The sequence below is a fragment of the Macaca mulatta genome, chromosome 8, assembly GCF_049350105.2.
Source record: "Macaca mulatta isolate MMU2019108-1 chromosome 8, T2T-MMU8v2.0, whole genome shotgun sequence".
NCBI classification, from domain to species: domain Eukaryota; kingdom Metazoa; phylum Chordata; class Mammalia; order Primates; family Cercopithecidae; genus Macaca; species Macaca mulatta.
Window position 1 is genome coordinate 77,137,909 of NC_133413.1, and position 15,898 is coordinate 77,153,806.

Sequence of the window (15,898 nt, forward strand, 5' to 3'; positions counted from 1 at the left end):
TTATGCTGTCTTCTCTGTCGTGGACTCTTGGATAATGTGGTAGAAATGTCTCTCTTTTTAGTCTGGCTCAATATCCTACTTTCAGATCTTTGTAGCAGAATAAATTGACATCTAACTGCACATTTTTAGTAACTTTTCTTTTTAAAATTAAATTGCACTATCCTTTGACATTTCTTACGTTGACGATAATAATGGCCAACACTTACATTCTACCTCACAGTTTCTAAAGACTTTTACCTAATATTCTCCATTTGATCCCTACGACAGCTCAATGAGAGCTGGAGGCCCTGTGCTATTATAGTCTAATCTTATAGAGAACTCAGAGAGGCTAAGTGACTTGCCCAAAGACACAAAGTAAGTTGCAGAGAGAGGACCAGTGGTGTACTAGTAAACTGGCTCTCTGGAATTTAATAATAAACAAGTAAGCCCTGACTTGTAGTGTTGGCCCATTTCTGTGGTGTAAATACTCTCACCATGGCCAATGACATCACTCATCCAAGAGTTGGAAAGAGATGCATACACATGGCCCTTGGAAACCAGGAGGAGCCAGCTCCAGCACACCACTGAAAACCCCAGGCTTCTGACTCTAAATCACTTTCTGCTGCTCCTTGCTGCTTCACTACATGAAAATGAACCTTTCCTCATATTTTTATTTTTAGGGTGATTTATTATCCTGAAGTCATTTGCCTTCTTAAAATGATGCCCATGGCTTCAGCCTCTACTGAAAATCCTTATATTTTAGGCATCGCTTCAAGAGCCATCAAACCCACACTGGGACTGATTGATCCTCTGCACACCCTCCACATGCCTGCCCGAGTGGTCGCCAACAGTGGCTTTGATGTGCTTTGGTAAGTGCTGGTGCTGCCTGGAGGGGCTTTTTTAGTACTGGGTCTATGGATAGTATTTTGTTGCTCAAAGCACATGCTAAGTATTCATTGATTAGCACCCCACAACACCCCTAGCTTTGGCTGTCATTACCCCCTGTCCTAAATCAAAACATTCAAGCTTTAGAGGTTGGTGACTAGGTGACATCTGGTGTGGGCCACAAACCTGCTCTTCAGGATGGACCCTCCCCCCAGCCACAACCAGGGCCATAGGGATGCCACTAAGGGGGCAGTTGGAGCTGGTGTGCAGTGTCTCAGGGACACACCAGCTACCTTTATGGCCTCACTAACTAGGCAATGCCCAAGGCTTCATGTCATGGAAGAGGGCAGGGAACATAGCTAACACCTCCAGAGCACCCCCAGACCATGTACATTGTGTCAGCACCTCACATACATCGCCACTTCACTGCAGCTCTGTGTGATACGGGACCTTTGTTTTATTGAACAAGAAAACTAGGTTTGAGATGTTTAGTGACTGGCCCATAGTCTTACTGTATGTTCCCTCGGCTTCAGCTGCATTGTGCTGATGGCCCCCTAATCAGTATTTCTATCACAGACCTTGCTCCTGAGCTCCAGGCCTCATAAAGTCCCCACAGGCACTTCACATTCAGCATGTGCCAAATGACTCTCGTTCATCTATGTGCACGTGCACATTTTTTTCACATTTTAACACCTCCGAAATCAGGACATATCTTAAAATGTGTGGCGTCACAGTATGTTTTCATCCTCAGTGGTACGTATTTTAAAAACAGTGCAGGCTGGGCACAGTGGCTCACGCCTGTGTTCCCAGCACTTTGGGAGGCCAAGGTAGGAGGATCACTTGAGGCCAGGAGTTTGAGACCAACCTGGGCAACAAAGTGACACCTCGTCTCCACAAAAAAAGTTTTTTACAAATTAGTCGAGCATGGTGGCACATGCCTGCACATCCCTGTACAGTGACTGTCACATCCTAAGTACTTGTATACTGCTTGTCACACAAGCAGGAGGTGACAGAGTCAGAACTCACATCCAGGTCCCTCAGGGCCACGTTCTGCTTCCCTCACTATGTTATGCTGCCTGCCAAGAGACTGTAGAAAATTGTGTCTAACTCCATTCTGGTCAATATTGTCAGAACTTTGATGAGCTGTCCCCTAATAACCTGGAAATGAGGGGAATGAGATTATCCTTCCTAACTGTAAAGTGCATAATAAATACATCGTGACCTAAAGCAGTCACCCTTAAGTGGGTAACTCACAGGCCCAAAGACTTCACTGTCAATCAAAGTCGGGAGTGGGCTCAGAAGGCAGGAGAATAATGGCAGTTGCTCTTTCAAGTACTGCCCAAAGGAAAGAACACCTGGCCCGAGGAATCTGCCCTTAAGGCCCAGTGGCCTATTCTGAAGGTAGACAAGCCATGTATTAAATCTTCGAGATAACTCCCCTCATTAGGACTCCATGGACTTCTGATCATAAAGTGGCCATCCTACGGCTTGACTGTAGGGAGAGAAGGTGCCATCTTGAAGACTCAGATGTCTGCTCAGCAGTTACGTTTCTTGTCATAAAGTATTAAGCTGACTTCCAGGCTTTACACGTAGTTCCTGTGAGCTCAGCCCAGTGAGTCCGCCCCTGAGAAACAAATCTGCGCTTGGATTTGGGATCTAGATGCAGTCTAGATGTGCTGCAAGACAGAGGAAACACTCTGACTACAGTGGCCTCACCGGCCACCCCAACTTCCCCATGTGGACACCTCATTCTTGCATTATTCATACATTCCCTGCTTAGAACCACAAGGCCTTCATATCTATCTACAAACTAATTTCCAAAACAATTTTCTAATGATTTTTCCAAAAAACATTATCTGCTTCTCATATGTAGATGAGAGTAATTCCTCCATTCTAGGGAAAATGAAAGTTATACTTCGTGCAAAACATGGTGTCATCTGCCTTCACAGTCAAGTGAAAGGAGAGTGTCCCAGAAACACTACAGAGGCCCCCATGGGGAATTATACTGAAAACTATAATTCATGCGACCCACAGTTCATGTTACACTGTGTTTCCAGTGCATCACTGATCTAGATGGTGATGTCTGTTCTCTTCTGCAGTTGATGGGCTAGAAGCCATGGCAGACCGGCAGGTGGAGGCAGCTTTGAAGCTTAGTTCTTGAAATAGCAAACTCTGAGTTTAGGGTACATGAGAGGAAAAGATCTGCTTTTTCTTCAGGCCAAGAATTAATAATAATAGTGAATACTAAGGTATACAATGTGCCAGGCACTATTCTAAATACTTTACATGTGTCAACTCATCAAATTTTCACAGCCACATCACGAACCAGTACTATTATTTATCCCTGTCTTAGAGTCACAAGAAGGATACTGCCTCACACCAGGTCCACAGCAGAAATATCTAGCTCCAGGATTGACATCTGGGCAGCTGACCCCAAAGTCTATGTTCTTGCTCATTACACTGTAATTTTCATAGGAGTCTGGTGTAGCTATGACCCATCTTTGGCAATATGGTATTTGATCAATGCAAGGTATAAAATGGTAAATATCTTCCACAAGGAAGTCATTTTTTAGATTCAGTGCTTTTTTTGTGGCTCAAATATATAATTCAACACCATAAAAATGTATTGACACTAGAAAAGGTCCATATGTAATTTTATACATACTGTTCAAAAATACTGTAATGCTGTTAATGTAAACTCAACTGTGTTAATTTATATTATAAGTAATGGCTGTTGTAGGCAAGAGGTGGGCTGGTAAAATGTACTGAGATCATCAGTGTTAGGTAATATATCCACTGTGGGTTGAGTGCCAAACAGCTCCAAGACAGTTTGTCATCTAAATGGAGGGAAGGAGGAAGACCACGCTTTCCATCTGTGTATTTTCAATATTTCTTGTTAGCCATGCCCTGGAGTCATACACTGCCCTGCCGTACCACCTGCGGAGCCCCTGCCCTTCAAATCCCATCACACGGCCTGCGTACCAGGGCAGCAACCCAATCAGCAACATTTGGGCTATCCACGCGCTGCGGATCGTGGCTAAGTATCTGAAGAGGTATGTCACCCCGAAGGGGATGGAAATAGAACAGGAGGCCCACATTCTGCCAGCACGTGAAACATGACATGCCTGAGCCTGAAATATCCTGAGCAGGTCTGTTCACCAGAAAAGCAGTCAGTGGATGCGCAGAAGCCCCAGACACCAGCAGCCTCTGGAGGGACCCAAGGGACAGGCAGATGAAAACTGGGTCCTTCGGTTCCTAAAAGGCAAAGACAGCCGGGGGACAAACTAGGAGCCAAGCTAGGATGAGGGGCAGCGTCCTTTGAGATTTGGCTCCCCAGGGCAGAAATGCGACCCACGCTGGCAGATGTTGGCTACGCCCATCCAGGCCCCATCTGAAGACACACAGAATCCATCCATTGAGTTAACTCAAATGAACTAAACTTAAGAAATAAATGTGGGCTGGGCACAATGACTCACATCAGTAATCCCAGCACTTTGGGAGGCCAAGGCAGGAGGATGGCTGCCTTGAGTTTGAGGTTGCAGTTAGCTATGATTGCACCACTGCACTCCAGCCTGGGTGACAGAGCAAGACCCTGTCTCAATTTAAAAAAGAAAAGAAAATAGTAGACATTGCTGTCCCAGGAGATATAAAAGGCAGAAAATGTAAAAAGATCCCTAAGAGGCTGTGAAAGATTTATGAATACAAGTATATACATACATGTATAGCCATAAGCTACAGGAGAGCAAATAGCAATCAGCTCCTGAGAGAGCAAAGATATACTTAGGATGAAAGCTGATACCTGAGATATTAGGACATACTCAAAATCGGACTCACTTTTGTATTTATACGTAATGGACAGAACAGCCACAGGTAGGCTAGGCCTAGACATGAGCACAATGCTTCCTCTGGCCTTGAGCTAGAAGCTCCACTGATAAAGGAGCCTTGGAATTGCATTTTGTAGCAGAGCAGCAGGAAGGAACCCAATACTATTTCAGGTTTGTGGGGGACTTCCAGGACAGCACAACAGCACTTGACTAGGTCCAAGCAGACACGCATCATGGGGAGCCAGTTTGTTTGACAGGGACAGAGGCATTGCAGTGGCACAGCGGTGGGAGATAAGGAGAGACAGACAGAGGAAAGGCTGAAAGCTCCATCATCTGCTACTTCACCTTGTCATTAGGGGAATTAGGAACTAACATGGGGTTTCGGAAAGGAGGCAGGAACACCCAACCATTCCACGTGAAAGGACCATTTCAAATGAAAGGAGAAGAAAAGGCTGTGCATTTTTATTTCGCAACAGGAACTCTTACGCAAGGCAAAATTGCAAAAAAGCCCACATGAAAAGTAGGTTCCCTTGACAGTCTTCAGGCTTCTTCCCTGGGGCAAGGTTTTAGCAGCAAATGCAGGAAGGCGATACACAATCAGAACGGGGCTTTTGAGAATTTACTTTTCCAAAGTGGCACTGGGGACACCCAGAGCAAGCTAAGGCTCATTCAACAATAACATCCACTTCCACAATAATGTTAGCATAGAGGCGCAGCAACCACAGGGACCAAGAGGCCCCCAGTGGGTCCAATGGGAGGCAGTGTCTCAGAGAGAAAGAGCGCTGGCCTGGCCGGCAGGTAGCCCCAGGCGTCTGAGAATGTTTACATCCCTTCACAGGGCCGTCAACAGCACTGACAAATGAAGAAGAATGAGTCTCAGGGCACCTTCCTGGAGTGGCCCTCACCATCCAGGGAGCAGCGTGTTGCCTGCCCCGGCACTTTTACATCACATGAGCAGCTGACAGTGTATTTATTATGCTTTTGCTGAAACAGTTGATGAGAAAATATGTTTCCCTTCAGTTTTCATTTAGAAGACAAGGCATCGTTTGAATAACTTGCCTAATTTTTCTTTCTACCTAGTAGCATTTCTTTTTTTTCTTTTTTGCCCCTATATCTTTCCCTAAGGCAGCTCCTTATTCTGTAGGAATTGCCAATGTTGACATGTTATTGTTAGGTGTTTATATCATTCACAGGGCTGTCAGAAATCCCGATGATCTTGAAGCAAGGTCTCATATGCACTTGGCAAGTGCTTTTGCTGGCATTGGCTTTGGAAATGCTGGTGTTCATCTGTGGTGAGCAAATCTGAGATTTCATTTCTTTACTCAAGCTATTGCTTTAAAATTTTGTTTAATGTTTATAATTCAGGACAGGTGGTAAAATTTAAATATGCTATAGAAGGAAGAAATTTAACTTTATGTTCCTAGATGTATTCTTTTTTTTTTCTTTTTTCCACTACCAGGAAACCTAAATGTATTCTTAAATTGAATGTGGTTCCTAAATGTATTCCTTTATGTTCCTAAATGTATTCTTTTTCTTTTTTTCTTTTTTCCACCACCAGCTAAAGTAGAAACCTAAATGTATTTTTAAATTGAATGTGGTTTACTGGGTTTTTAAATAACATATTTTTAAGGTATAATTCACATACTATATACAATTCACCCATTTAAAATGTACAGAACATTAGTTTCTAATCTATTCACAAAGTTATGCCACCATCACCACAATCAATTTTAGAACATCTTACCACCCCAAAAAGAAATCCCATACCTCCTAGCTGTCATCCACCAAGCCCCCCACCTTCCCCAATACTTAGCAACTACCAGTTTACTTTCTTTTTCTTTTATTTTTTTTTATTTATTTTTTATTTTTTATTTTATTTTATTTTTTTTTTGAGACGGAGTCTCACTCTGTTGTTCAGGATGGAGTGCAGTGGCACAATCTTGACTCACTGCAACCTCCACCTCCCAGGTTCAAGCAATTCTTCTGCCTCAGCCTCCTGATTAGTTGGGATTACAGATATGCACCACCCAGCTAATTTTTTAATATTTTTTAAGGAGAGACGGGGTTTCACCATGTTGGCCTGGCTGGTCTCAAACTCCTGACCTTAGTTATCCTCCCGCCTCCACCTCCCAAAGTGCTGGGATTACAGGCATGAGCCACCGCACCCGGCCTACTTTCTATCTCTGTAGACTTCCCCATTCTAGACATTTCATGTAAATGGAATCATAGAATATGTGGTCTTTTGTATCTAGCTTGTTTCTTCTCTATGGACATAGATTTTCCTTTCTCTTGTTATATATGTAGGAGCGGAATTGCTGGGTCATATGGTAATTCTGTGTTTAAATTTTGAGATACTGACAGACTGTTTTCCATGGCATCTGTGCTGCTTTACATTCCCACCTGCAGTGGGTGAAGGTTCTGATTTCTCCACATACTCACCATGTGTTGTGGATTTTTTAAACTTAAATGTAGGATGTTTTCCCCCAATCTCTCACAAAAGAAAGGGATCAGAATGCTTGTCAATAGCCCAGAATTAATCTCTTTGATTGAAACTTTATTGGTATGTTGCTTTAAATTTGAAAACCATTGAACTTTGAAAATTAAGAATAGGCCTTTGCTAGGGTGAGTGCAAGGAATGATCAGCCTCTGATGATCTACCACTGATGGGAGCATAAATTGGCAACACATTTCCAAAAAGTAAGTGAGCAAAATGTGCCCAGAGCCTGAAAAATATTTATGCCCCTTGGCCCACCAATTCACTTCGAGGAATCTAGCCTGAAGAAATACCCATGGCTGGGCACGGTGGCTCACACCTGTAATACCAATTCTTTGGGAGGCCGAGTTGGGTGGATCCCTTGAACTGAACCCAGGAGTTCAAGACCAACCTGGACAACATGGTGAAACCCCATCTCTACAAAAGAAAATACAAAAATTAGCCAGGTGTGGTGGTACGTGCCTGTAGTCCCAGCTACCCAAACACCTGTAGTCTCAGTCATCCTGAGGAGGGAGGATCGCTTAAGCCAGGGAGGTCAAGGCAGCAGTGAGCCAGGATTGCACCACTCCATCCCGGGCAACAGAGTGAGACCCTGTCTCAAAAAAACTCAAACAACAAAAACAACAAACACTATAATATTTTCCTATTTGTTCATCAATATTTCAGGAGGATATAAAATTTTTTTCACTGAGCATGGTGGCTGGATCCTTCCTCACTTGAACCCAGGAAGTCAAGGTTGCATTGAGCTATGATCACACCATTGCACTTCAACCTGGGTGACAGATTGAGATACCATCACAAAAAAAAAAAAGAAAAGAAAAAGAATTTTTCAGTAAAAACAAAAACCATGATGCCTTTTCTTGATGTCAACTAAATCTAAACAAATCCTTAGGGTAGAATTCAGGCCAGAGAAATCAGTCAAACCAGAACTGATTAACATAGCCTGTCAGGCTAGAATAATCATTTCTGATTGGACTCCATGAGTATGTAACATTTGAAGGGATCTGTCAGTTACTGGCGGGGCAGATCACTGGTGGGTCAAGCTTGCACGTCATCAAATACAGCACATCCTGACTCAAAAATTCCCCCGACATCATCTGGGAGCACACTGCCAAGGAGCTGCCAGGAAAAAACAGAAAACACATGCCCAGAACTTATTACAGAAACTTCAAAGTGAATTCCCCAGTCTTTGAGATCATAATGTTAATTAATGGGTTTAGGGAGTTACTTCTGGATCAATATTTTTTAATGTCATACAATTCCATAAGCATTTGAATTTGACCATTTTCAGAGGTTTTGTTAATGAGTGCACTACATACATGTCCCAGACATCGTAATATATCCTTATATCCAAGAAAACAGAACATATCACTTTTTCAGGTAATGATACTGTCTAGAGACTGTGACAGGCATCCCCATAAGAGTATCTTTCTATTGTTGACTTGAATATTTATAACTGTATCAACATAAGGATTTTCTTTCTTTTCTAGCCATGGAATGTCTTACCCAATTTCAGGTTTAGTGAAGACGTATAAAGCAAAGGATTACAATGTGGATCACCCACTGGTGGTAAAATCATAAGAATAAATTATTTCATTAAATATTATAATCCTCCCAATTTCCATAAATGTATTTGCCAATTCTCACCTGCTCAGAGTATGGGGTAAAGTAACTTAATATCTAGAATACGCAGGGAAGAACAGCTTTGTCATCTGCCGGTCACTGTGTTTCGTTTCTCCCCAGCCCCACGGCCTTTCTGTGGTGCTCACGTCCCCAGCGGTGTTCACTTTCACGGCCCAGATGTTTCCAGAGCGACACCTGGAGACAGCAGAAATACTGGGTATGAACCATTACTCAAAATTCTGTGACTGGCCAGGCACGGTGGCTCCCACCTGTAATCCCAGCATTTTGGGAGGCCGAGGTGGGTGGATCACTTGAGCCCAGGAGTTCGAGACCAGCCAGGGCAACATGGCAAAACCCCATCTCTACAAAAAAAAAAAAAAAAAAAAAATTAGCCGGGCATGGTAGTGCAAGCCTGTAATCCCAACCACTCAGGAGACTGAGGTGGGAGAATCACCTGAGCCCAGGAAGTTGAGGCTGCAGTGAGCTGTTATCATGCCACTGCACTCCAGCCTGGGAGACAGAGTGAGACTCCCTCTCAAAAAAAAAAAAAAAAAAAAAAAAAAAAAAAGAACCATAAAGGACAATACCAAAAAATATTGCTTTGCAATAGCTTAATAATGAAACGTCAGGCTGGGCACAGCAGCTCATACTTGTAATCCTAACACTTTGGGAGGCTGAGGCTGGAGGATAGCTTAAGCCCAGAAGTTTGAGACCAGCCTGGGCAATACAGTGAGATCCCGTTTCTTTAAAAACACGTTTAAACATAAATATATTGATTTAAAATGTCAGTGACTTGACCAAAGCCCTATCTAGCACTAAAATTCTGTCATTATTATGCTTCTGAGAGTATTGAATCTGTTACGTTTGTAGTAATACTGTTTCCTGTTTTTATCTCAAGAGAAAGTATAATTATTTTTATTTTTTAAGGTTATAACTTTTGCTATGTTCAATAATAAAATGAATCTATATCAGGAAGCAAGAGTAAATTCCCAATTATAGAGAATCAAAACAACTAGAAACTCTTTTCATCAAAGCCTGCAAAGCTCCTGATCAATTAGAAGCTTTATAAAAATATCCTGAAAGAGGAGTCTGTTTGCCATACTGTAGAATAAATAATGTCAATAATAAGACATCCACAGTACCTTTTGAATCTTACCAGAAATAAAATGATATTCAGGATAGCTTTAGTGGTAAGTAAAATGTTGGTGTTTTGCTAATACAAGAACTCTTTTAAGTAGACTTGAATATTTTATTAACTTGCAAAACATCTTATTCCGCCACTTGTGTTTAGTTAGGGCAGGAAGGGAAAGGCTAAAAAGAAAACTTCATTATGCTCTCGTAGCCCAGCCGTTGGAGAGATTATTTCCAGGGAGGTAGGAAGGACCGCAGACATCCTTCTGCAGGAGCTCCCGCTGAGCCCCAGGTGCTGTGCTGGGAATGTTAATGACACAAGCCCAGGGCAGAGAGGGGCCAGGGGCTCCATTTCCCAGAGGGTGCTGAGGGGAAACAGTGCAACTTTGCCAAGAATCTGTGTCCCTTTTCTCTTTCGGACTGGAGATGTTGTTCGGCCATATTTTGGGACTCAGCTACCTTTGTAAATATTCAAACCATGTAAATAAGTGGAGAGCTCAAATCATAGGCTACATTTATGGTAAATGGGAAAATCTTAGAGAACTTAAAGTTAACACTCCAGGCAACTGGCAACACTGCTGAGAAGGGAGTTCCTCTGTTAGATTCCAGGCTGGAAGAACCCACTGATTCTTCCTTCCTGAATGGGAAATTTTAATGTTATCTACACTTAGCTATCCCATACTATGAAATATTTTGATTCTCCATGTCATCTTAGATTTTCTTAGCTTTAGACATGTATTCTTTTTCCTACCATCTCTTTTTTTCTGTAACACTTCATAGGAAAATGCAGAGGTTTCGATGGTGTGTTTTATGGCAGCATTCCCAGGAACATTAAAACTTCATAAACTTTGTATCATGTGTCACCACTCCACCTAATCCATATTTTAGCTGCCGCTGGGTAATACAGACTGGTCTTGTCAGGCAAGGTTTACCTTTCATCCGGCTGCTCTCCCAGCCAACCCTGTATCTGGTTCTACTCATACCTTTTCCTGGATTCCTAAGAGTTCTCACTGTCATGGAAGAGAAAGCTAAAAACCAATTTAATAATGTGCTTCAATATGGAGGTGATAGGAGTCATGATCTCCTTTTGAACAATACAGGAGAAAGTGAACTTAGACTACAGTGGGAGGCATTTTGCATAGACTTCATATAATGCTACACTCTGTAGAGGGCTTTACTTCTTGGCAGTGAATGTGTTTGGCTAGAATACATGAGAATGCAGGGTGCTAAGGGTTGTGAAATCAGTTCCCTTCCTCTGGGAACTTTGTCACCCTGCCTGAGGGCAGAAACTCCTGCATGGGTCTTCCAGATTGCCATTTCCATGATTATGTGCATTTTTAAATTTTTATTATATACACACACACATATATACATATATACACATATATACGTATATGTATATATACGTATATACATATATATTTATATGTGTGTGTATATATGTATATATGTATATGTATATATGTGTATATATATGTGTGTGTGTATATATATACACACATACATATATTTAATAGAGACAGGGTCTCACTCCCACGTTGGTCTTGAACTCCAGGACTCAAGTGATCCTCCTGCCTCAGCCTCCCAAAGTGCTGGGATTACAGATTGAGCCACCAGGCCCGGCCTCTTAATTACTAATTACTAATCATGTAAAAATTCTGCCCTTATGAATCTTCTTTCATCAATACCATTATTATCTGCATATGAAACACTGTTTTCTGAGAGCCTTCATATTCTTGGTCCTGCCCAGCTGGTTCTACAATATTTATTTAGAGGAACCTACCCTGCCCTTTGGCAACAGAATCTAAAATTAAAAGTTTTATAGCTATAGAGGAGAAAAATTTTCTTCCCTGTTCACACATAATCCATTTTTGTCGTGCTTATTTTCTTCGTTTTTGTTGGTTAATTTTGGAGCTTTTGTACTTCTGTAAGCTTGTCTCACAGGGTGTTTGCAAAGGATTTATCTTTTTCTAAGATGTTGCTGTGGGAAAAGACGTTGAGCATATCGTACACCTCTAGATGTCAGCAAATTCCAAGCCTTGAAATTACATAAGCTATGTGTTCTTCAAATACTCATTCCTCCATCCTAGCACCAGCTGATTTTCTTGCCTCCTTCTGCACATCTCTTTTTTGTCTATATTCCTCTTCTTCCCACCACACAAGGGGCCAGCATGTAGGACCTGGAGCCCCTCTGAAATATCAGAGCTAAGTGAGCTTCCCCAGCCAACTCTGGCCCTCCTGGGGAGGCACACCATGGCCCCGTGCTGGGCGTTAGGGAGACCCCGTGGGTGTGCATGGTGTATTCACTGATCTTATGACTGAACACCACCCAGAGCCAGTTTCTTCATCTCTCCCTACAGTCAGCGCTTTATGTCTTCTAGGAGCTGATACTCGCACTACCAGGATCCAAGATGCAGGGCTGGTGTTAGCAGACACGCTCCGCAAATTCTTATTTGATCTGGATGTTGATGATGGCCTAGCAGCCGTTGGTTACTCCAAAGCTGATATCCCTGCACTAGTGAAAGGAACGCTGCCCCAGGTAAGAGACCGGCACGCTCCTCACTCCCTGCGAAGGAGTCCAGCGCCCCCAGAAAGACATGCTCCATTGGTGGTGGGCCAGCAGGGATGGAAACCAGGGGTCCCCGGTGGTTCTTGGATCTCTTCCACAGCAGACAGCAGTTCTGTCCTTTCCCGGTGCAACAGAGCCAGGCCCTCGCCTTTCTGTTCATCCATACAGCTATAGCTGAGGTGAGGCTTTTATGAAAATTTTCATGAAGGGATGGATCCTTGATGAAAATTCAAGGCAAAAACAACCAAACTGATCTTGAACTATGGCAAAATTTCCCTTTTTCCCATTTCTGTTCTTTGAAGGGCTCCTATAAATAACTATGTGAAGCTGTTCCAAAAGGACCACCAATGGAAAATTATTAAAATATTATTTTCCATTGTAAAAAAGTTACAGATCTCTACTATTTTGTGAAGAATAGGCATGGCCTTTCAACTAACACTATCACCAAATTGCTTTTGACGAATGTGGGAGATTGTATACTTGATACATACCTGTGTCACTATGGATCTGGTTTCATTTCTTAAATGTTTGTGAAGAATGTAAATGGAGCTGCATCCCTAATTCAGTAGAGTCATACTAGGTGTAAAGTTTGCTCTTCCGAGGTTCTCATGAAGAGCTCTGATCCCTCAGTGGACCTCTCTTGAGCTAGCACATCAGATCCTAATAGGCCAAGGTCCTGTTCATTGCAATTCACTATAAAGCAGAGAGCTCAGAGCATGAGCACTTTATTGGTGGACCACACCATAGTCACCATGCCCAGAATACTCCTTTAGTCCTCCTGGCCAATATGGGAAAGGCAGAGGTCACCTCAATGCTATGAGGGTATGAGGATAAGGATCTTCTGCCACTTGCTAAGGCATTGTGGATCTCTCCCTGACCATGAAACAGAGTTAGCAGCTAAAACATCCACTCACACAGCAGCCCACTTGCCACAAGTGCTGGTGCTTTTCCCTCACCCCACTCCAAGTAGGCAAGGGCCTCAAAGTAGCTTCTTCCTCCCCACTTTGCTAGTGCTTAGAATGTTGATAGCCTCACCATTCACTTAAGATAATATTTGTGACCCATCTAATTGGGTGAGCAGCTCAGCTACAGTTTATCATCACCAAGCAGAAATTCAGGTCCCCATGTTGGTAGAACTTCCAACTCTCAAGAAAAATCAGCAATCTGGATGTTTGTGTTGAATTCCCTGTTTCCAATGCACAAATGAAACATAGTCCATGAGCCACCAGTTTCCCTGATTTGGATTCAGGCTCAGTGAATTCAATTGCATCTAGAAATAGAAATGAACAAGAAACAAAGGAGTCTCAAAGTATAGCAGAGACCCTGGACTAACCCTTAATTCTAACCCATAAGTCCAAGGGACCAAATCACTAAAAAAATCAGACCCTCTAAGGCCCTCACGGTTATTTTATCCAAACCTACCAGCCTGTAAGTTCTATGAGGTCAGGAATCTGTCTGCTTGGCTCATCCATTTTCCATTGCACCTAGCACAGGCTAGTAAACATATTAAATGAACACGTACCTCCATTGCTCTCCTCCTAAGTCTTCTGTCTAGCTAAGCTTTAATGGCTGACTGGGGATAACTTTTTGAAGTTTCCTTATACTGACTAGGACTCAACCAAAGGCAGGGGAGCTGTGAAAGCTCAGGGACACCCTACACTGAATGGTCATAGTGAATTTTTCCCAGGGGAGGGACAGGGCTGGAGTGCAGTGGCATAATCATAGCTCACCACAGCCTTGACCTCCCAGGCTCAAGTGATCCTCTGTCCTCAGCCTCCCGAGTAGCCAAGACTATAGGTGTGTGCCACCACACCCAGCTAATTATTTTTTACTTTTTGTACGGATGAGGTCTCACTGTGTTACCCAGGCTGGTCTCGAATTCCTGAGCTCAAGAAATCCTCCTGCCTTAGCTTACCAAAGTCCTAGGATTATCAATATGAGTCACAGTACCTGACAGTCACCGCAATTTTAATGTAGCTTCTGGCTTTATGGCATGGTCCCAGTGACACTGTCCACCCTGCCAAGGGCCCTCCAAAAGGTTCTGCTTGTTTAGCCCAGGAAATTGTTCAGGAAAATGTGTGTGTCCACCTCCAAGAATGGTATCCATGATTTTCAGATGAAACTGTCTGATATCCTTGGCCATTTGATTGCCGGTCATCAGTGCACACTGACAGGTGTTTACTGTTCTAATTCTACTGCGGTCAGACTGTCACTTTCTTTTGTTTGTTTGTTTTGTTTTTTGTTTTTGAGACAGAGTTTCACTCTTGTTGCCCAGGCCGGAGTGCATTGGTGCAGTTTTGGCTCATTGCAACCTCTGCCTGCCGAGTTCAAGTGATTCTCCTGCCTCAGCCTCCTGAGTAGCTGGTATTACAGGCACACACCGCCATGCCCGGCTACATTTTGTATTTTTGGGAGAGATGGGGTTTCACCATATTGACCAGGCTGGTCTCGAACTCCTGACCTCAGGTGATCTGCCCACCATGGCCTCCCAAAGTGTTGGGATTACAGGCGTGACCCACCACACACGGCCCAGACTGTCACTTTCGAAGCGATTCCACACAGCAGCAGATCCAGCCTAACATTTGAGACCACTCAAATAGCACTAAATGAACACTCAATAGCAAGTTGATTAGATACCACTCTGAATGCCTCCGTGCACATGCGATGCTGGGAAATCACAGATAGCAAAACTTTAATTGGACAAAACAAATTTCTTAATTTCACAAAAGATGGGAGGTAAATGGAATCTTTTGGATATAAGTTGTATCTTAAAGTGGGAAGCCAGATTTTCCTCAAGCTGTATTCATAAAGCACCCTAAGGCATCTGCTGCCTTTTTCCCTCTGATCATGTTTTCATGATTCAGAGAAATAGAGTTAATTTTAATTAACTAGCTCTAGGTTCACTTGGAGTCTACGTGATTGAGATATACATATATTCACAGATTGATAGGACTTTGGTAGGAATCTTAGAAATAAGCTTGTCCATTTTGCAGATGAATAACTACTATGGAATTTTGTTTGTTTGTTTGATGGCAGTGACTGTTTTACAGGAATGCTGTGGCCATTTCAGAGTTTTACACACGCAGTAGACTAATCTTCACTTATTAGCATCTCCAGGATTTAAGGTAGTGAGAATATACTGGCTCCTGCAAAGAACATCACCAGAAAGGTTATTCAATGTAGTTGACATTTGATGAAGGTTCTTTTCTGTTTAGCAGTGAGGGATTGGTTTTCTCTGGAAGGAACAACCAGGCCAGTATTCTTGACCAAACACAGCTCATAATGGTGGCAGCTAATAGCAGCCCTGTGTACAGAGGCTTTCAACTGCCATAGCCAGGCTGCAAGGGGAGCAGGCAAGAATATATTAATCTTCCAAGCTGGATTTCTGAAACC

The 15,898-nt window shown here is 42.9% G+C and overlaps 1 protein-coding gene across 14 annotated transcripts in view; it reads left to right on the forward strand.

Annotated features, from left to right (window-relative positions):
• ADHFE1 (alcohol dehydrogenase iron containing 1) overlaps nucleotides 1-15,898 on the forward strand; it is a 36,564-nt gene that overhangs the window by 15,694 nt on the left and 4,972 nt on the right. For 9 of the 14 annotated variants that reach the window (XM_077943700.1, XM_077943697.1, XM_077943696.1 and 6 more), the window contains 6 exons: nucleotides 743-848; nucleotides 3,765-3,917; nucleotides 5,882-5,980; nucleotides 8,673-8,751; nucleotides 8,926-9,022; nucleotides 12,318-12,475. In XM_077943700.1, coding sequence (XP_077799826.1) covers nucleotides 743-848; nucleotides 3,765-3,917; nucleotides 5,882-5,980; nucleotides 8,673-8,751; nucleotides 8,926-9,022; nucleotides 12,318-12,475 — 692 coding nt within the window. Of the gene's footprint in view, nucleotides 1-742; nucleotides 849-3,764; nucleotides 3,918-5,881; nucleotides 5,981-8,672; nucleotides 8,752-8,925; nucleotides 9,023-12,317; nucleotides 12,476-12,605; nucleotides 12,685-15,898 lie in introns of all 14 variants that reach the window. The other 5 variants (XM_077943699.1, XM_077943694.1, XM_077943695.1 and 2 more) reach the window with 3 other exon arrangements.